Source organism: Cephus cinctus, unplaced genomic scaffold (assembly GCF_000341935.2).
Source record: "Cephus cinctus unplaced genomic scaffold, Ccin1 Ccin1_scaffold0204, whole genome shotgun sequence".
Lineage (NCBI taxonomy): Eukaryota > Metazoa > Arthropoda > Insecta > Hymenoptera > Cephidae > Cephus > Cephus cinctus.
The window spans coordinates 610,747-632,053 of NW_014332923.1; the positions used below are offsets into that span (position 1 = coordinate 610,747).

General features: G+C 37.4%; 3 protein-coding genes across 9 annotated transcripts in view; 1 reads left to right on the top strand and 2 right to left on the bottom strand.

Annotated features, from left to right (window-relative positions):
* Positions 1-494: 494 nt before the first annotated feature.
* On the bottom strand, positions 495-1,756 carry LOC107264898 (exosome complex component RRP46). Its single transcript, XM_015733678.2, has 5 exons — positions 1,543-1,756; positions 1,344-1,457; positions 1,001-1,122; positions 774-917; positions 495-706 (listed from the first exon to the last, which is right to left on the bottom strand). Exons 1-5 carry the CDS (start codon positions 1,643-1,645, stop codon positions 524-526), a joined length of 666 nt encoding a protein of 221 aa, XP_015589164.1. The 5' UTR covers positions 1,646-1,756; the 3' UTR covers positions 495-523.
* Positions 1,757-2,017: 261 nt separating this feature from the next.
* LOC107264890 (radial spoke head protein 6 homolog A) lies at positions 2,018-6,283 on the bottom strand. Its single transcript, XM_015733670.2, has 11 exons — positions 6,061-6,283; positions 5,691-5,883; positions 5,160-5,356; positions 4,990-5,077; positions 4,638-4,910; positions 3,411-3,533; positions 3,173-3,338; positions 2,816-2,970; positions 2,521-2,750; positions 2,153-2,343; positions 2,018-2,082 (listed from the first exon to the last, which is right to left on the bottom strand). Exons 1-11 carry the CDS (start codon positions 6,177-6,179, stop codon positions 2,018-2,020), a joined length of 1,800 nt encoding a protein of 599 aa, XP_015589156.1. The 5' UTR covers positions 6,180-6,283.
* Positions 6,284-8,760: 2,477 nt separating this feature from the next.
* The window catches only part of LOC107264928 (papilin), a 73,635-nt gene continuing 61,088 nt past the window's right edge, over positions 8,761-21,307 (top strand). For 6 of the 7 annotated variants that reach the window (XM_015733734.2, XM_015733741.2, XM_015733739.2 and 3 more), the window contains exon 1: positions 8,761-8,918. In XM_015733734.2, the coding sequence (XP_015589220.1) occupies positions 8,899-8,918 (20 nt within the window). In that variant the 5' untranslated portion in view covers positions 8,761-8,898. Of the gene's footprint in view, positions 8,919-9,832; positions 9,943-21,307 lie in introns of those variants that run through there. The other variant, XM_015733735.2, reaches the window with a different exon arrangement.

A 21,307-nucleotide genomic window follows, 5' to 3' on the forward strand; every position in this document is an offset into this window, starting at 1 on the left:
AGATACGTTCGCTCAGCGATACAGTAAGATCATTCGCTACAGTTTGTTGCAAATAGTGACTGTAAGATTATAATGAATGATTAGCAATCCATATACAGGGTTATTCACTACAACCGCGCCAGCTGAAATTGCAGAAAATTGAACGATTCTGTTAATTGAGGCAGTGTGACCTTGTTAAACAAATGAAAGATTCTCAACATCATGATGTTAATAATTTATGACGTTAACTTTCATTTCTTTAATGGTGTCACAGTCTGATTGATGAAATCACCATTTGTGATCAACTGCAGCTAGTACATTTGCCACGAAAAACCCTGAATAAGTAATATAATTATATTATCATTTTCTATCAAAATATTAATTTGGTTATCTATATTTTGAAAAATGCTCTTTGGATTAATAAAAAGATCAACTTATTGGTTCATAATCGGTTAAAGCATATCTCATTTTAGCAGACTTTAACACGGAATATGGATGTAGAGATATCAATACAGTTTGTAATAAAAAATCTTATATTTCTTAATTAAATTCGCGTAGCATATTTCGTGACAATACTTCTGAAAAATTGGAAAACACATTGACTTGCTTCTTTACATTTATCAAATGAATACAAAAATTCTTTTTCTGTAAAGCGGCCAGTGGTTTGACAAGATACAAGATCTTTCTTACTACTGTCAAAGATGAAAGTAAATGTTGCTTTCGCCTCCTGCAATAGAAATTACTTTTAAGCCCACAACATTTAAATTGCCTGATATTAAATGTTTCTTACGTACCTGTATCTGTGTTGTATCTGGATCAAGTATTAGTTTTTGCGAGTCCTTTTCAATCATACAATTTACAGCTCCTATCATAAATTTCATTGACAGACCAGAGTTAATAAGAGCTAAACATGCAGCATTTACAGTGCATGCCAGTAACTGAAAGTAGATTCTGTCTTAGACATATTATATAATCAAATAAATAAATAAACAAAATAGATTGTCTTAAATACAGGACATACCCCGCCAGAATCTTGTAATTCCTGAACATTAATGCAAATGGCAGTACCAGGATGCAAAGTTGCAATCAATGCAGCTTCACAAGTCTCTTTAATAATCTGTTCTCTCATCCTATCATCGACACCTTAAAAAATAAAATAAGTATCAAACAACCTTCTAGATAAGTAGCATACAATGCACATGTCATTGACATTGTTGTGAAAAGTATATTATGATTGCTTAAATGCCTTATAATAATAACAATATAACAGATTTTTTCAAACTCCAAGAAAAATGATATCTCTTACATAATTCAAGAACTACAATATTATTATATCAAAATACTGTTATAGATACAATACTCACACGGTGGTCCTTTAATGGGGGTATATACTACTTCAATACTAGCTTTATCGTACATCATTTTTTGTACTCTTGCTTCCACGGGTCCATAAATTCCAGCTACTACAGCAGTATCACCTGTGTGTATAAAAAATTAATATGTTAACTAACATACGATAAATAAAATAACAGAAAGAATCTTCTTCAAATGTATAACATAAACCTTGCATAAACATTGCCGAGCCGTCCGGCATTGTAAGATGATTAAGTTCACACTTCATAGGTCTTAAAATGCCCTCATCTTCTACAATTTCTGTGCCTTCCATTCTTGTAACTTCACGTTTAGAATTCCATCAAAAGAGATAACTTTAAAGAAAGGTTAGAAATACAAATCGAATAAGCGTAAACACGTGAATAAAACTGTGTAACTACGACCAATTCACATAAAAGCAGCTACTGCAGCGCCCCGTGACGAACTTTATAGAAACTAACATATTACTTACCCAACACGAATGTCGAGAATATTATCATTCTATGGGCGCCGACAACAATTGTACACAGAGTGATTAGATCAAAATGACCCGCAGAAATAAATACAAATTACATAGTATGAGAAATATCTTGTCATAGAAAGTCATTAAACATTAGTTTTTACATCGAGAAACAACTCATCTGCATCATCAATTTCAACTGTTTTGTCAATCATCTTCATCATCCTCATCATCCTCATCGTCTTCCTCTTCAGATTCTTCTTCCTCTTCCCCTATAAAGAAAGGTATGCAAATAAATGCTCCAATATATTTAAATAATGGCCTAGCATTAGCCAATCGTACCTATGGACGAAACTTTAGGAATTGGCAGATGAGCAATACGATATGCCTCTTCCTCTTCAAAAGTAGGATCCGCAATTTCCATGACTTCAGGGCCAATTTTGTACTGATCTTCTACAAGAGGCATCATAGGCGGACTATAATTGTAAGCAGTACATTTGTGACCCCAACCGATGTATACATTAGCGAATTTTCTGCAAGAACGATTATTCGTAATTACTTGAAGCAGAGTAACATTTGTAATCAGGCTTTCGCCTTATTTTTATTTTGTACTACGCAGGACGGTAGCACTTCACTCTCTAATAATGAAAACCAGTTTCATTTTACTTTATTCTCTACCTATCCAGTATCCTGAACATAGAACAACGTACTTGCCGGTAGCGAAGGTATAGGCGCCTGGCCAAATATTTGATCGCACAATTGCAACTGCAATGTCCGGTTGAATTCGGGACGATTGCCTTACTGTCCACGGTGGAATACTTTCCAAGAATGCGTCTTCTGATAGTGGAGTAAGCAAAGGGGGTCCTTGTTCCTTGTCTGGAATCAGCTTATCTTGATCTTCTTCCTCTATTTCTTCCTCTTCCTCTTCCTCAAGTGCTTCCTAAATTAAATAATAGGCAGCATTAAACCAATCAAAAGTCATTCTATAGTCTTTTTCTTATTTACCTCATCTGCAATTTCCGTTTTCTCTGGATTCCACCAAATCGTACGTCCTTGTTTAAGAATATATTGTGAATGATGACACCAATTGGTCATAGATGGATCTATTAGATCTTTTATTGGTAGTGGATCATAATGTGAATTCACCGATATTTTAGCACCTGTAAATTTATTTAAAAAGTATATTAACAAAAAGGTATAACTAAAGCACCGTTCCGTTACTCCTTGATTATTTCTCTGTATAATAAACTTCTAGAGCAAAGGATACAACAGGTTCTTATTAAATTTCGTAACGACTTGAAAATTGAACAACTGATTAAACCGTGCAGGACTGACGGGTCAAAGGAGGTAACTATAATTTACCCAGTTCCTCCTCTTGCTCCTCCCCCATCAATTCCTCTTCTTCGTCCTCGCCACCGCCAAACGTGAAGTAACCAATTGGCGAAACAAGCGTTGCGGCTCCGATACGCGCGATCTGAGCGCGCAGATAATTCTTCTCAGTTCCGGGAAAAGGCGGAAACGTGAATATCTGTCGTAATCGGATGTTCTATAACGATTGGACAAACATGCCACACAGCTTGCTGATATTTTAATGAAATACCGGAGTCTCCAGATTTCCCGTACAATAGCGGACGATCTGTCGAGATACAACTATCTGTTGTGGCGTAGCAGATGGCAATTCGACCCATTCATCTAACCCTGGAGAATTGCAGACCAAGTAAACCTGCATATAGTATTTTGAATAACGTGATAAATTCCAGATAGTAAAACTATAGACTGAAAATATGTTCGTCCTATATCTCAAATATATGTAGTATGATCGAGTAACATTCAAATATATTCCGAGTATATATTTGCAATGATCTGACATCTGCTATTTTTACATATTCAAAATATACTGCGAAAATCAAGTAACATGTTTTCAAGATATTCGTAGAATTTACTTCTATATTCTAATTTTCTAAAGAGATAATAATATTTTATTATTGAATTTCAAGCGCACAATCTATTAAATGTACGATAAAGTGGTAATACTGACAAATAACAAACCCGAGATGTTTTTCGCCAATTTGTATGAAACTTGGTAAACAAGTAGAGTGTCTCGAGACATGAACATTCGCACAATACTAGTTGTCCATATTAGGTACTACGAGATGAAATACTTTTTATAGGTACAATATAACTTACGATCAGCGCCGAAAATATACGCAATAAAAAAATATTTCAGTAAACAGTTGCATAGTTTACAACGTAATTTTAGATAACGCAAGAAAACAAATTTATTACATTTTTTATTGATGTAAATTACCTTTACCATCTTTATTTTTTAAAAATCGACAATACTTGGAGGTCATAAAATGTATAGATTCACATATTTCAATCCGAGCGTGTATGATAAAGTCCCATATGATATTATTTTTCTCAGTTCGTAGCGGAACGTCCATTAAATTATGTTAGATATATGAATCATGTTTTTAAAATATATACTGAAACCAATATTAAGTCTCAATATATGTAAATACGTAAAGAAAAACGTTATCATAAAATATACTCATAACACAGAATATTTTAGCACATAAATAATGTGACGAAAATTGCAGCTTATCTTGAGTTTAAAAATAAATAGTAAAAAATAGAGATTGAGAATAAGAAAAAAACGGTGAAACATATTTCTTGTACTTCACGCATTTTCGGCACTAATCAGTCTGATATGAAAGTCATATTATACCCATAAAAAGTTATTTCACCCCATGAAAGAATAATATGGGCAATTAATATTATATGAATGATTACCTGAACAAGTTACTCCTGTTTAGGATAATATTACCTTCTTATTGATACCAGTGCCGATTTGTTCTGCTGGCACTTCCGGTGGCTGTTTCCATAAAGATTTGGGCATTTCCGGTAATTTCAAAATCAGACCCTGATTCTCGAAATTTTGCTCCTCGACGGGGTCAGCTGTTAAACTTACATCTGTGGTGTTCACCTTCATAGGATCTTTTTCCAATTCTTCCAAACTTTCATCTGCTGCAATATCATCTATTACTTTGGACTCTGCAGCATCTTTCTCCAACTTCAATTGTTCTAAAGTCTCAAGTTCCTATAAACGTTATTTGATTAGTCATAATAATTGTTGTCTTAATCGATTTCAGAATTTATTTTCCATTTCATATATTTACCTCCAACCTACGACCGAGCTCTTCCCCTTGAAGTTCAGCTTCGACAACATAATAATTTTTGGGATTGCCAAGAATTTTACCCCAAAATCTGAAATTCGCATAATACCTTGTACCCTCAACGAAAATAAGATTTAGATGTTTCCTTTATCAATATTAATAAATAAATTTACCTAACATTCTCAATTGGTTTAGTATCCATGAGCTTTCGAATGCTTAAATTTAAAAGTACCAATTCAGAACGTGGAAGACCTACGTCCACTTGTTCGAAATAAAACAAAAACTCCATCATATTAGGTCTCTTCGACTCTTCCTTATTATCGTCATCCAATTCGATTTCTTCCATCCTCTCCTCTTCCGATATCGGAATCTTTACCAAGAAATCATAAATTATTCGTATCCAAGAGTTCCAATGATTCTACCCACGCAGTACTTATCACACATGCATGCGTCATTTTTCCCAATCACCCACATGTTTTCTCATTGATAACATACAATAGACATTATTAACACGTTCACTGCCACCGTGGCGCCTGGGTAATATTTTTTAGCATCGCGAATAATGCTCATGGCAACAAACTCATTGACAACCTCGTCATCGGTGTAACATTAACATTACACTTTTCCATAACAAAAGTGTACAATAATGTTAAACCAATGGCGAAAGTGTTAATGATTATTATTAAAATTAATAAATCAATCACCGTCTTAAACAATTCTATCAATTTTTTGGCTTCCTCATATTGAACTGGTGGTACGTAAAAATCACGTAGAATATCTGTTGTACTTTTATATCGCTCTTCTTTCAGCTTCCTACTATACTCCTCAAAAATATCCACAGCATTATTAGGACGTTCGTTAAGTATCTTATTCAAGATTTCTGTGAGATGATCGTATCTAAAATAATGAATAACGTCTCGATATGAAATGTTGAAAAATTATCTTACGCGGCGCGTGTAAGCTTCTTCGTAGTCACGTGTCCCATATGGAACTTATAAGAGAATAGAAATAGGAGTAGCAAGAGGAAGTAGTTTGTCATCGAATGTCATTGTCAAATAATGTCAGCATACTTACAGACTGTCTCCTGACTCCGGACTGTGTTTCTGAAGAAACATTTTTGCTTGACGTACATCATACTCCACACTGGGTAGATCCGCAGGTGGAACTTCGTCGATGTCATAAGTAAATTCCATTGTTATTTATTTAAAAAATTACGATTAATCCACTAAGATAGAAATCAATACTTCTTTAGGAAATATATTACAAAATCAAATAAATTAGTATCGTTGATATAATGCTTATCCGTGACATTAGAGCAACCGTGGAAATAATAAACGAACCACAAAAAAGTTTCACGTGTTTTTCGTATTCTTAAATATCGGCAGCATATTCAGTCGACAGTCCCATTCAAAGTAGGACACCTGAAGTTGCTGTGATGCGGGAGAAAAATCTTACGTTTTTGCTTCGTGTCATAGCGAATTGTTAATTGATCGAAAATTATGACAACTGCAATACGTATGACGCGATGAAAAAAAATAAAAAAATAAATTTTTTAATAATATTTGTGATTTCATGATATGGGCAATAATCTTTTCACTATATATATGAATCTTATATTATATATGACTTATATATATACTCATAATCATTTCACTCCTAATACGTGCACTCCTAATACCACTAAACTATGAAACAAAATATTTGCATATCACGATACCACAAATTACGGTTTTCCTACTTTGCATGGGACATTAAGAAGTAATATAATATTAATAAACGGAATAAATCCCATATCTATCATGTGTTATGGTGAATCTCATTTATTTATAACACGTGAATATATCTCATGACCCAATTACCACAAAGAGCTAGTATAAGTATGGTCTTAATTACAAAGTTAAAATTAACGTACGATAATGATAAGGCCTTTCCCCACAGTGCTTCCGGTGAAGTAGACCATCCATTCGATTGGCAATTTTTGTTAATACAATTATGAGCCACAGCAATAAATTCATTGGCTTTTATTTATTTTTGTAAAATTATACTGTTAAGAATAAATGACAAGTATCTCATTAGCGAGTATCATCTGATGTTTGTACGTCGCTTGAAACATCATGTCATGAATTACAATTCCGTATGAGCAATATCTGAATGGAGTCGAGTCGCACGCGCCTGTCTCTATCAGCTCGCATCCTGGAGCACGGATATCATCTATCGGGTGTCCCAAATAAGAATAGTGCTTCGAGGTCACTTGCCGTTTCCTTTAACGCCCACCCCCGTACTATGCAAAATACGTGCTTACCACATGATTCGATATACTCTGCTATATGTTTCTGAAATACATCGTCGCTCTTACTGGAAATGAGTATCGATGAATAAAAACCGAACAAAGGAAATTAGATAACAACCATACGAGAAACCGATACGAGTAATAACTTTGCTCTCCGCAGGGTAGAAATCTAAGTACAGATACGGTGTAGCGTTGAAGTTTTAGTTAGAGAGACGAAACTACCAGGAATTAAAAATTGGCAGACACGTGCACACGCAATTCTATCAAGATTCATTATGCCTGATATGCCTCAAGGCTATTTCTAGTAATCCGAGGATTTCTCGTTTACACAAAATGAATTAAACCCCAGGGAATATGTTTCGTGGTGCACGTGCACTCCTAATACCAGGCAACCCCAGTTTGCAGTCTTGCGGGTTGTATTGCCTGCGCCGTGGATTAGAAGCGTATCCGTTACAGCCCAGGCAACACGTAATGTCCAAGAAATGTCCTTAAAACGTCTAAAGGGACAGAAGTAGTCTTTTTAGACATCTTAAGGATCAATTGAGGATTTATGGGAAATTTGAACCATCGATGAAGAACTAATTTAGTATATACACTAAATATGTAATATCAGACATTGGCTCGGCAATGTAATTTAACTATGTACACTCGTTATGAATAATATATATAGTATAAGGATCATATTTGATTAACGTACGTTGAAATTTTCTGAATATCAGTTCTGATATCGAATGCCAATAATGTAACGATGCAAAAAGGTATTAATGTATTTGAGGGATGATACAAGCAAATTTCAATATAGGATTAGCCAAAGCACGGAAATCAATGCGGAATCGAAACGCCCGCGTCATTTGAACGTGCGTTTGGCGAAAACTGCGTTAGCACACCGCGCCTGTAATTAGCAAAATGATATGGTAATTAATAGTGAGAACAATTGTGGTCAGTGCTATATCAAACGGCGGGATCACGGGGCGTGGTATATCCAGTTTGATAGAATCGAATAGAGGCACACATCGTACATGCGAATTTCAGGTTATGTTATACGTCGAGTGTTACTGACATTAATTAATTGCAATTGCATTAACGTACAATCGTCAATCCCACAAGAAGGTCGCTAATTAATACTGTGATAGTAGCTTCGCTCAAATTCTTCGATGTCTGCTATTTATCATTCGTCAATATATTTCTCCAATATATAATATATAAATCTATACCTACGATACGCGAGCACGCTTCAGAATGTTTCGTGTTAAAGTGGTTACCAAGATAGAGAATTGATACTTGAATCCTCGTAACAGAAAAGTGATATAGGTGGTTGTATATGGTTTGCGTGGGCGTAGGGCTATGAATGAGTAAGAAATCCCCACCAGAGGTCTCCTCTTTCTCTCTCCTGTCTCTCTTCTACTTTCCTCTCCACTCTTCCCGGTCCGTCGGGGGTCGCTTCTCTTCCCATGCTCCCTGCATCTTTCGGTTAGTTTCTCGTGAGTTGCCGCGCGCGTTTCGACCGCTTCATGGTCGCTTACACAGTCGCTTCTCACAGTTTTGAGAATTCATCATAGTCTCAGGAGGGATACGGCCAATTTCAAGGGATATTCCACGAGGCGGACAGACCTCTATTCAAGATGCACCATCGATTTACCAGGTCCGTCAAATCATCCACTAATAAATCTTGACGTATCGGTATCTATCCTGTATAGTTTCCTATTATGTTTTATACAGTAACCAATGGACGTGGACATTTTTGTCTATAGACATTAGAAAAGATAACGTCAAAATCGCAATTTTTTTTCAACGTTGTAAAAAAGTTTTTTAATTAGTTTTCGTATTTTGTCTGATTACCTGCATTTGAAAAGTGAAGAATCGATTTTTTTCTTACTTATGATCTTTATGCGTTACTGGCTCTGACTTAATTACCTGCTACTTTCTTAGACTTCTTGTACACAGTTTCGCCATGAGTCTATGCTTTTTTTTATATAAATAGTCCCATTCATGTGTACCGTTAAGTTCCTACTATGAATAGACACATACTGTCGTTTCGTGTGTATACTCGTATTGCATTTCTTTAAAAGGAATACATACTTGATACGTAATACATTACCATAAGTAGAAGCTCCCGCTTTTCATTAAGACATTAGATACGTATTTAGTGAATGAATGTATCCATAGGAGGAATCGCTGAAGAATTTTTTCACTTAATTCCAAGTTTTATTTTTCTTCTTATTTGCCATCCTTCGAAGCTCCGAAGTAAATTTAGGAACTTTCGACGAGTTCAGGCTTTCAGGCACACTACGAGATCCGCCAGAATAAATCTGGATTGTTCACAAATTTCCCTGAATAGTTGAGTAGGGTGAAATGAAAGATGAAAAAGTGATCGTTAGGGTTTGCAAGCGCGATTCCTGCGGGCTACGTACGGTGGACAAACTTTGCCATTGAAGGTGTAAGAAAAGTAATCAGCACGGCGTTAGTAGCAGGAGGCCGCAGGCTCGTGGTCTCTGACCGGGCGCAGCAGCCTCCTGGATTCAGAGAATCAGAGTTCCGTTCAGTCAGTGTCCGACTCCCGTCGGTGACGGTGCTGAGTTGCGCCTCTGGTTATCTTCAGTATCAAAGGTTACGATTTCGGCACCGGGAGCTCATCCATTGGGAATCATGTCTGTCAGGAACACGTGGTCAGTTGACAGTTTCATTCATCAATTACATTTATTTCGCATGATTATTCTAGAGTTGCTAATACAGGCGTGACTGTATTATAGGAATAAAATATAAGAAAAATGATTCTGGTTAGCGTTGAAGACAAATTAATATTTATGGTTGGAAATTTTCGCGCGAAACGAAATCCGGCTTAATCTTTAGAATTGAACGCGTAGAACACATACTATAGAGTCGAATACTGGGAGCATGTTGCACATGGGTACACAGAATACGCCTTAACGTCAAGTCACTGGCTCCGTGTGGACTTTTTGGGATTCGAAACGGAAAGTTGGCGAGCATGTGTTCTTCCGCCCGGGTCATCTGTCAAAATAGGGCTGTGTCCGAGAAATCATCCTATAGTAGTACGCGTACTACGGAGCAGCAATATTTGCCTGAGTGGCTCAATGAGATTTTGACGAATTTCAAAATTCGTGTTTTCTACCGAGAAATTATATTTCGAATTTATTTCTGTGTGATAATTTTTTAATTCCTTGTAGAGCTTGGATACGACTATTACTCAAGGGAAGTCATTTTTGAAAAATCCAAATTTACCATTGTTACTTACACACATCGATAAATTGGTTACAGAGGAAAAAATTCTATCCAATTTTTGTATGATGAAAATACAGCTGTACGTTGTTTTACATTAACCACTGATCTGCTTACTGTATTACGATAGTTATTTCTTCGATTTACTGTTATAACTGTACACCACCTGTGGAGGATAAAGGGTTATTGTTAAAAGCTTTCTCGTACCACCCTGCAACCTATGAGGTTGGCAGGACAATGGTTTATGTTAATTCCCTAGACCTCTATGTAGATGTCATATTTTTGCTAGTACCTATACCAGAGTGTACAACATAAATTTCAAACTTAAAATTCACACGAAGTCACAGTGTCGAATTTAAAATTCCAATTATTATATATGTTTATCCATCGATAATATTAACTCATCAAACAAGGTCCAATTCTCAGAACAAACCGCGTCTAACAATCGTTATTCCACAAGGAGCATTTATCATTGAAATCAAATATGGTACAAAACGAAATCGTTATTCCACTCAGCAATTTCCTTGTTCTTTTTGCATCACGAATTTATTCGTGGCGAGACGATAAAATTATTTCGTTTCGAAGATATTACAGCCCGCAACGAAACGTGTCAGACTGCGATTTTATGTACAGCCAACTGTACTAACGAAACAAAGTTTTCCTCAATGGCATCTACATGCCCAAGTATCCCTAAAGACATGGTACTTTCATCTGTCATCTAACTATACCTCTTCTAAGTCTTTCTATTTTTTCCCCAACATCCTTAAACCGTACGAAAGGAAAAAGATTCTCAGTCCAACCCTAGTAAACTCAAAGTCAATGGTACGTATACGTACTTCCGGTACGGAATTGGTCGGGTGAAGTATTTTTGTCGCAATCGTGAATTCCGTACGCGACTCGTACAACGTCGGTTCCCGATTGCATTTCCTCTAATTGCTGCAGCCTAATTTCATTCTAGATTCAAATACGACACGCATAGTACAATATGTAGTTATAAACCGTACGATAGCACGTGTTTTATAACAATGGGCAATATATCAATTTTAAATATTTTTACACCCTGTACATTTGATTGTCTATTACGCGATGTTGGTACTGTTTTTTTCTCGTTTTCTTTCACAAAATCCCAACACAAAAATTTAACCTAGGACAGATAGAATAGTTAAGGGATATACAGAAACGGTTAAGTAGAAATTGTAGCCATGAGTATTGTCAATATAGAGTGATGGGAGCAAGAATTTATGTAGGTACATAGTTCTATGTAGGCATATACCTGTGTATCGTGTAGTACATACTGTAGGTACAGTACGAAGAGCATGGAGAGGGCTCGCAAGGTACTACTGTATTTCGTAGGTTATTTTAGCTCCTGGGGGAGCTCTGTTATTTCTGTTCCATAAGTTAATACCCCGACTATACTATCCGGTCTCGTATATATCTAGCTGAACGTCCTTCCACTTTTCCAGGTTAGTCTCAAATGTTGAAATTGTTTCAGACTTGGCGAGGTGAATAGATACTTAACTATACGATTTCGGTAGGAATCACGATTTACAAGGAGGAGAGCGGCCCACTCGGTTAGAGCGAGGAACGCTGCGGCGTCTTCGAGTTCTCTACAGTCTATTTGTGTTGAAAAGTTTAAATGGATTCTGAATTTAATATCTATTTGATCGCACCGAGAACAGGCGAGACGACTTTAGTATAGTATGTTACAATTCAAATGAAATTTGGACTTCTTCATTCAAAATCATTTTTTAAGTCTATTATACGAATTATCAAGGGTATGTGTATATATATGTATTTTTGGTTTTGCTATGTACAAAATTTTGGCCCGACCTACGCGATCGTAAAATGTGCTAAACGCCGTTCACTTTTGTGTTCCCGGGTTATCGATTAAGCAGCAGAGCTTTAGATTAGCATGCATCAGGTTAGTAGACTGAGGGAAATTGTTTGCTATCTGATCTTTGATGTTACCGACAAACGCTTTGCACGTCTGCCGTAGTTAATTATTCGTATCTTGCCAATCGGAATATAGATATAGACACATGTAGACTTGTACCCGCGATGATACTATAGGTATTCTTATTGAAGGATTAAAGAGAATTAGCGGCTTAGATGGTCATTTTGAAGGGAAGCTGGATTAAAATCAGTTTCAGTTTCGAAGGAATTTAATGAAAATTTGAAATCGATCAACAAAACACTCGTCCAGTACGTAGGTAGTCTTATATGGTCATTTCCACATAACGGCACTACGCGTGGGTATTCGCCGAAGAAAGGACAACTTGCAGGATGTGGTGACCATTTCTTAAAAGTGTCCTGTACGACCGCCTTGAGAATTTGCTAAAAGGACCCAGCGGCAAATTTGAATACATAACTCGCACGTGATTCGCAACCGGCATTGCTCGTTACAAACTCACAGGCGGTAAATAAATAAAAAAAAAATAAAGTAAAAGTAGTCGCAACGTACCTGCTATTCTTCTTGGTCTTTTCAAAGCATCGAAATGTCGTGCAAAATGGCAAGGGGGGTCTACTTGGCAATTGGAACTAAAAAATACAGCCACTTTCAATGATACCTGAATATCATACTAAACGACTATACGCGTAAGATCCCTCGCTATTAAAAGGTATGACCTATGGCTTGTAGTTTCGGTACGGAGCACTTGGTATTAATTGTCCCTGAATCATCATGGGGCATCATGGCTTATAGCGTTAGATACTGGACGTGATAGAATCTGTGCACGAGTCACCCGAAATAATTGCATCATCAAAGTCACTGCACACTGCCTCCTGCCAATGTAGGAAACCTGTTTAGGCGCTACTGATAACTATATATGTATACATATACATACGGGACGATGATCCTTCTGTCTCTTCTGCCTGGTACGATAATTACACGCAGGACCTATCGACGATTTTTGAATTGCAAATTCGTCCTGCTTCTCCCGCGGAATTCAATCACTCAGCAATGGCTCGAAGTATTCGGAAAGTTATGATATTCTGATCTTCGTTGCGGCTTAGAATAGAATGACAGAGACTATCGGTTCGCTGACGGAACAGAGTGTCGAGTACGGGGGATTGATATGAATTTATTGGTATCTCCATTCATTGGAATAGCAATGCTGATTACTGACGTATACTAAATTCAATATGCCTTAATGATATCATCATTTTTAAAGCATATAGATTTCTATTAGGAATAATATCTAATCGCTGTGAGATTATCGCAATGTTAAAAAATCGACAAAAAATATAATTTACAAAATATTCCTTTTTATAATTGAATAAATTCATTGTAAGTTCATTTTTCATGAATATATGAACATTCACTTTGATACACCACAGTAATCGGACTTACTGCTAATTAATACGTTCCTCGAAATTTTTTCCCAACGAAACCTCAAAGTAATTGGTTGCCTCGAAGCTTAACGATCTTAATAGCCCTCTAGAACAGTGCCATTTAATTCCAGTCCAAAGAGCTACTTAGAGCTAGGCATGCTTCTCGAATCGGTAGAACATAAGATGCAGCGACGGAAGGTGTAGTCTTTTTGTCGGTATGCCAGGAGCCCATACAAATATTCTCTGAGAATGGCATCCTCTCCCATTGCCCGTGGGATCCGATCCGAAAATTCACTTTAAACCGATCGACGTTAATCTGATCAATTGAATCGAGAGAAATTAGAAACAATTACCGTGACGTTACCATCGATCAAAATGATTTCGACCGAATCAATCGTCTTGGGTGGCTTCAAATCGATAGACGATCGATTAATGTGATCTAGGTATATTATATATTTATATATACTAGTTCATACATAGATACGAGCACATACATGAAGTCATGTCCGACCATACAAACGAATGGTCTCGAGCTATCCTACAGAACGTTTCATATTTGACCAATGCGTTCTGTAAGATCATGAAATTTATTTTTGAATCGTTAGATACAACAAGGTACAATCGCATCAAGAAGTTATGATTGTATTCGCTGCTTTAGATACTCAATACTTTTTCTGTATATACTGTAAACTCATCGTATTAACATACTAGTGCCTAATAAGGCACTATCTCAATGTTCTCATCAAAAAGTGCATTACGTGTATATTCAGCTTAGTCTCTTTTGCGTACCTAAGTTGTAATCCGGCATTCAAAGAGCAATGGGCAATCACAATCAATCTGAAAGCCCTACGGTCTGTACACCAGTGGCCAAGCGTAGTATATCTTGCTAGCCGCTCATACAAAGGTACCCAAGGTACCTTCAAGGTACAAAAAGATATCCCTCCTTCCAGCATTGTTTGATCATGGTAATTATGAAGCTTGTGAAGGCAAATGGCTCAACAAAGAAAATAAATGAGGATCGGTAAGAACATACGAGCGTACAAGTTCGTATAACGTTCCAATGAGAGAAAGCATCCTTTATATGGCTTTCCTATTGATTCTATTATATCTCCTTTAATTCTCATATATTTTCGCCTCCACATGCTCGCTTTTGCTAACTATTATTTCTTTTTTTTTTTACCACCACAATCCTTTCATCTCGGACCCACTGTACGTTTGAACTATCAGTGTACTCTGGTACCTTTGCAAAAGGACAAATACGCACTCGTCGTAACTTTAAAGTTCTCGATGTCTTCACGCAGTCATAATGCTTTATCGTCCCGTTAAACCATAGAGTCCCGGGCACTTTCGATATATCGCCGATATGCCGTTCTGGAAAGGATCTCGCTTTGCTGTTTCCCCTGTAAAAAGGTATTGCATTCTTCGGTGTTTACGATCGCGTATGATCCTCGCCGCCGGTGTGTTAAATATGATTTACGCGACATGAAACCGAGAAACGCCGAGAGTATAGGAGCCACCCCGTCGTCCAATTGCAATGCAGTACGAGTAGGTATTTACGGGGGAGATTTTTCAATTAAAAAAAAAAAGTTCGGTCCAGGAAAACTTGTTTGTACACAATAGCAATAGGACATAGAAAAAAAAAAAAAAAAAAAAAAAAAAAAAAAAAAAAGGGGAATTGCAATGCAGTACGAGTAGGTATTTACGGGGGAGATTTTTCAATTAAAAAAAAAAAGTTCGGTCCAGGAAAACTTGTTTGTACACAATAGCAATAGGACATAGAAAAAAAAAAAAAAAAAAATAAAAATACCAACCACTGAAATCACGAAGATGGGTCGCCTATTCTCTCTCACTCTCGCTCTCAGAGTTTTTAAATATTCATCTCACGGACCTGCGGTATCAGCTAATATTTTCTTATCCCGAAGATCCTGAATTCTACAGAGAATACCGTGTTTTATTGCAATATGATAAAATCAGTTAGGGTTGCAGCCCCTAAGAGATATATTTAAGATGGGCACAAGGCTTACAACCTGTTGCTAGAACATTTCTCTCCCTCTTCTAAAATTGGGTAGTATTAGTATACGGGTAGATCTATACCTATATATATAGACCCATAGGATATATTAACAGGCACCTATATAAACTGTGAACGGTGTATATATACTTCCATCCCTCTGTTTGTCACTGTCCCCTACGCTCACGTACTCTCTTAGCTAACTCTTGCTCACTTTTCCCTGTTGCTACCAATATGTACGACGCCCTTCGTCTGCACCCTGTTGCCGGTCGTGTTCTCCTGATACCTCGAAGGCCTCAGACGTTGCACTCTGTTGCTCCGTTCATCGGTACCGTTCGTGCCTAATGTGGTTTTCTCATTGGAGTTTCTTTGCTCTGGCCCTATCGCTGCCCTAACGTTTCCTTCTCTCGGAACATCCCTTTGCCCTCTGTTCACGAAATAATTCACCAGCGAGAAATTCCATCTCTATACCACTGGGTGCAGCCGTTTTCAAGGAGCGAGGAGTTGCCGCCTCTACCAGCTACTGTGCTCTTGATCCGTTCTTTCGTTCGATAGACGAGTACGCTCGTGGACTTCTTGTCTCAACCGCGTTATAATACAGGGAAGACCTCCTTGGTGTCTCCTGATAAATCCTGGCTATTACAATGGAAGCGTTATCCACACCATTTGCGAGAATAACTTTTACGATTTTTTGGGCCTATTTAATTTCAAGATTGATCAGAGTCCCTTTATGATTGGTTCCTTATGTCTGTAGTATGATAGTTCGTTTTTCGTCATTGACTCTTGAAAAATGAGGTGACACGATACTGGCGGGAATCCTGTTCCATTTCGAATATGGAGTTCGGAGAGATGTTCCTTGCAGTGGACTGGTATTGTCCTTACTATAGTCAAGTGGTGCTTAGCAAAGTTAGAGTTCTCATTCTTTTTCGTCGTTTTACGTAAATACCCTGGTGCATGCCTGGAACATTGTTAATAACAGAGCAGTCCAGTGGAGGATTTTGTGGCGAGACCTTTGGCCCCATTTTACGGTCTCAAAACCGCAGGACACCCAAGTACGGATATTAGGGCACCTCTTCGTACTGCTATTCTCAGCGTCTCGAAACCGTCGGGATGGATCAGTAGGTTAGTCGTCGATTAGGAAATAGGGAGCAGCAATTGGTGTGCCGGAAGTTGTGCGGCCTCCTGGAAAGTTCTGCTACCCTGGAATCAGTTTGATCGTACCGGAAATGAAAAGTTCTAAAAATCTTCGACAGTCTATAATGTAAAATGTTATCTTTTACAGTCACGAACGATATGTTGATAAATCTCAATTTCAAGAGCATCAATGTCTCTCATATCATGAATTTATCAGTGTCGCGAATCTTCCATTGGGATAGTATAACCACGTGGAGTCATAGACGTACATTAGAGACACGTACGTGTACGTATGCCAAGACGCCTAACGTCGTACGATGAGAACGCAACAGACTGGAACCCTAATCTGGCTGAATAGCACGAGCTTCTCAAGGTCCTAGCCGACTGTTTTTCGCATGAGAGGAGAGTCACGATTCACTAAATAATTTAAATTTGTAATTCGTATGTATATCAGGCGGAAGTTAAGTTCTTGAGAGCGGCAAATTTCGCGCCTAGTTTCTTCGAGGAAATGTGTAATAAGTCTTTCGCGGGCTGGTCTATTTTTTCACGTTATATTAACAATAGTACGCTCGTGCAAACAGTGCGTGGGTAACGTACACAAAAGCCGATATACCTAGGCGCTTGCGTGACGCAACGAAATCTTTTATCGCAGATAGTATTACTCGCGCTCGTTTAGTTAACAGCCAAGTTCTCCACGTGCTGAACTCTCTTGGTAAAATCTTTTTATATTAATCATTATATAAATATATTTGTTACTTTTATCAACAACTTTCACGCTGGGAGGTGCCGACGTCTTTTGTTTGTTTAGATAGCTTATTCGGCAGACGATAATCGCCCGCCGATACGAAACGCAGATCCGTTTGTCTCTCTCTTACCCGCAATGACTACGACTAAGTCCCTCTCTCTCGCACTTGCAGCAAGTATAGGAAACTCGAAAAACGGTCCTTAAAATGAATCACCTTATGTACTAATCAATCATTGCATTTTTTTAAATAATTTTAATGACGAAGTCTAAGAACGGATTATGAAAATCATTCATCCTTATATGAATATTGACAGAATCGGTACGTGCATCGTCTCTGGGAATGACTCTGCTAATCTCGTCAAACATTATAAAACACAACAAATATTTCACGTCTTTAAAATTATCTCGAAGGCAAACCAGAAATCGAGTGTCGCTTAATTGCATAACAAAGCGAGTCACGCTCGTCACATAAAACACAACGTACGTCATTTAATAGCACGCGACTGGCATTTTAACATAACTTACGTATCATAATCAAGATAACGAAGTACTCCCTGTACAGTTTACCCTACGATTACATTTTCATCCTTCGCATAATCCATACCATCCTACATATGCTGGGGGATTTTCCTCAGGGTGGTCCTCTCGTGATATTCAAGTTTCATCCCTTAAGAGATGCATTTTTAATCGATAGACGCACGTGACAATAACTCAAGGAGGGGACGAGTTTCTGGAGACTAAAAACTTGAGACGTCATTAAATGCAATCTATTTAGGAATTAAAGGGTGAAAAAGGATCGTCCAATTCTCCCTCTGACGAAATATATATATATATATATATATAGATATATACATGTATATATATGACGAAGAAGAACCTGCTAGCTCAGGAATGCTAAAGATCCCATTATAGTAATCTCTCACGTGTCATGTAGTCATCCCTTCGAAGCAACCCTCCTCCATTGTCATTATGATTATTATTATTATTTTTATTCCTACCGGGTGATCGCACCACTGAATTCATCCCTGTCTCTAACACTCTCTACATTTTCACCCTGTATTTCGACAGCGCCACTATGCACGGACATTATTCGATACGTTTAAATACCTGAAATACTTGAGAATTTATAGGGAAATCCACACTGTGCGCTACATTCCTCTGACACTTTGGTCACCCGATATATACCTGACACCAGGTATTATATGATCTCACATTATATTATCCCATCCCGAGCGGTGAGTGCATCGGTATACACCCACCAACCACTTATGTAAATCTACCTTAATTCTTCATGGGTACTCATCCCTAAGAATCTCATGGTTAACCATCCTTTGTATATCTTCTCCCTTGGGAGTGATGTTATTCTTGGAGCGTAATCCTTATAATTGATCGAAATTTGTCTTTTATGGTTTTATTCATCCGATAAGGTCACGTAGTCGAAATGTGGTTTAATGAGGATTCTCATGTGAATTTACTGATTACGGTGTTTGAGGTCGTAACGTGTGTGGCATGTGGACTACTCGATACTTATTGTGTTTTTAAAAGATTTTATTGTGCGTTGTTTAGTTTAGAGTCATAGAAACTTAATGCTTCTTTTATTGGTACCAATCTATGCGTTTGTATGACGATATATTTTCGAAATGATAATCCTGCATTATTCTTGATTACAAGATAAGCACAGAGTCGAACGACTTGTATGTCATGGGAAACGACGTCAGGACATTTCCTTGGATAATCTTCATACGGTCGTGGGACATGTTTAAAGTATCCAGACATTCGGTAAATCCAGTCAAATAAATTCTGCCTACCGGTACCTCGATCTTAACCCAGCAATAGGCAAATGGGGTGTCTCAGATATCCCGGTCAACAAAATCGCTGGTAGTTACGAAAGCTCTTCTTTAGGAATTATTAATTTTTTAAATACTGTTTTTTGTGAAAAAAATTATTTACAGAAATTTTATAATAGGTCGAAAACGTGAACCAAATTGAAAAAAGTATTAGAACGTTATTTAAAGCGATCATCTAGATAAAAAAATACCGTAGAACTAGTGGCTGCTTAAAGTTTTTATTCTATCATACTTACTATATAGTATACTACTATACAATATATGTGTTTATATAGATATACGTATATACAGGGTTATTCAGTAGAAACGCACCACTCGAAGTTAGCCCGTCCATTTGATTTCTATGGAAGAACCATGTTCAGGTGGTGCATTTCTACTGAATAAGTCTATATAAATGTAAATAAATTTATGTCATTTGTAATTATGAAGGTACTATACAGTTTAGTTAACCTATATACATACACTTTTGTAGATTTATCCAAATTTTCTTTTCGTATAAAAATCGATAGTCTTCTATAAGATTCCCAGTAGGGTCACTCCCATTCATTGTAATTCGTTTCGCGTGAATTCATTTTTATTCCCAAACTGATTATCGATCGACGTCTGAGTCGAAGTGTGATTGCCTCCCATGATCTGGCATTACGAGTATACCATATATACCTCTGAGGATCCTTCCTGCGTTCGATCCGATGATCGAGCCTACGTGCCCAATTTCCACGGTGTACAATTCAGATGGGATCTAGGATTACGTCTCATGGTGCGTCGATATCTTTTTGGGTTGGAGGGTTAAGCCCACATGAAAGAAAAAGCGTAGGAGTACGTATACCTATACATATATCGATATACCATAGATATCGGATAGAATAAAGAAGTAAAGCTGGTAGAGAACTTGAGATAAGGATGTTGGGGGTGATTAGCATTTTGATAATTGGATTTTATATGTTAATAAGCTGTAATTATTAACTGCTTCTAAACCCAAGAGAGCTTTGACCTAACCTATCCTTATTAAAATATATTGCATATGTATGAGTGTACAGAAATATAGGATTATAATACCTCAGCCATGATCTGTCTTTCCAAGAAACCCCATAAAGATATATATGTATATATACGGAATTTCATGAAATTTCCCTCAAGGGTGTACCTAATGTGAAAATACCGTATATCCGAGGAATATGCTTCTTTTCGTATATTTTTACGGATAGATACTTATATCCATCCGGCTCTTGCCGAAAAAGTCTCGCACAGTCGATCTATCAATGTCATCCTGTACCAAGATGGATGTTCTAAGATTTTCAAATTAATCCACTATCTACCGAGAAGACATTAAAATACTTATGGGCTCTCGTTAGTCGGGTTTCTTCTCGTCAACCCTTTGGCTCATCCTTCGTGCATCAAATTCTACATATATAGATTCATATCCAAATAAATCCGATGGTTCGAGTGGTGTATAGCTTCGCTCGCTGAATTGCACTGGTTGTTCCAGATTCCAGACACGATTACGTCCCAATCTGTAATAGAATCGGTTCGCTTACTCGCAGATGTACCACCGTGAGCTTCCAGCTCGCCTAAATGTCATTGCTCGTGGGATTGGTTGTTATAGTCATAGAAATCCATATCCGATGTTTATAGATTATGAATCTAATTTCGTTAAATTTCCATTCATGGTATTACACGCTACCGCGATATCGCGCCCTTCGTCTTGCACCCCCCCCCCCCCCCCCCCC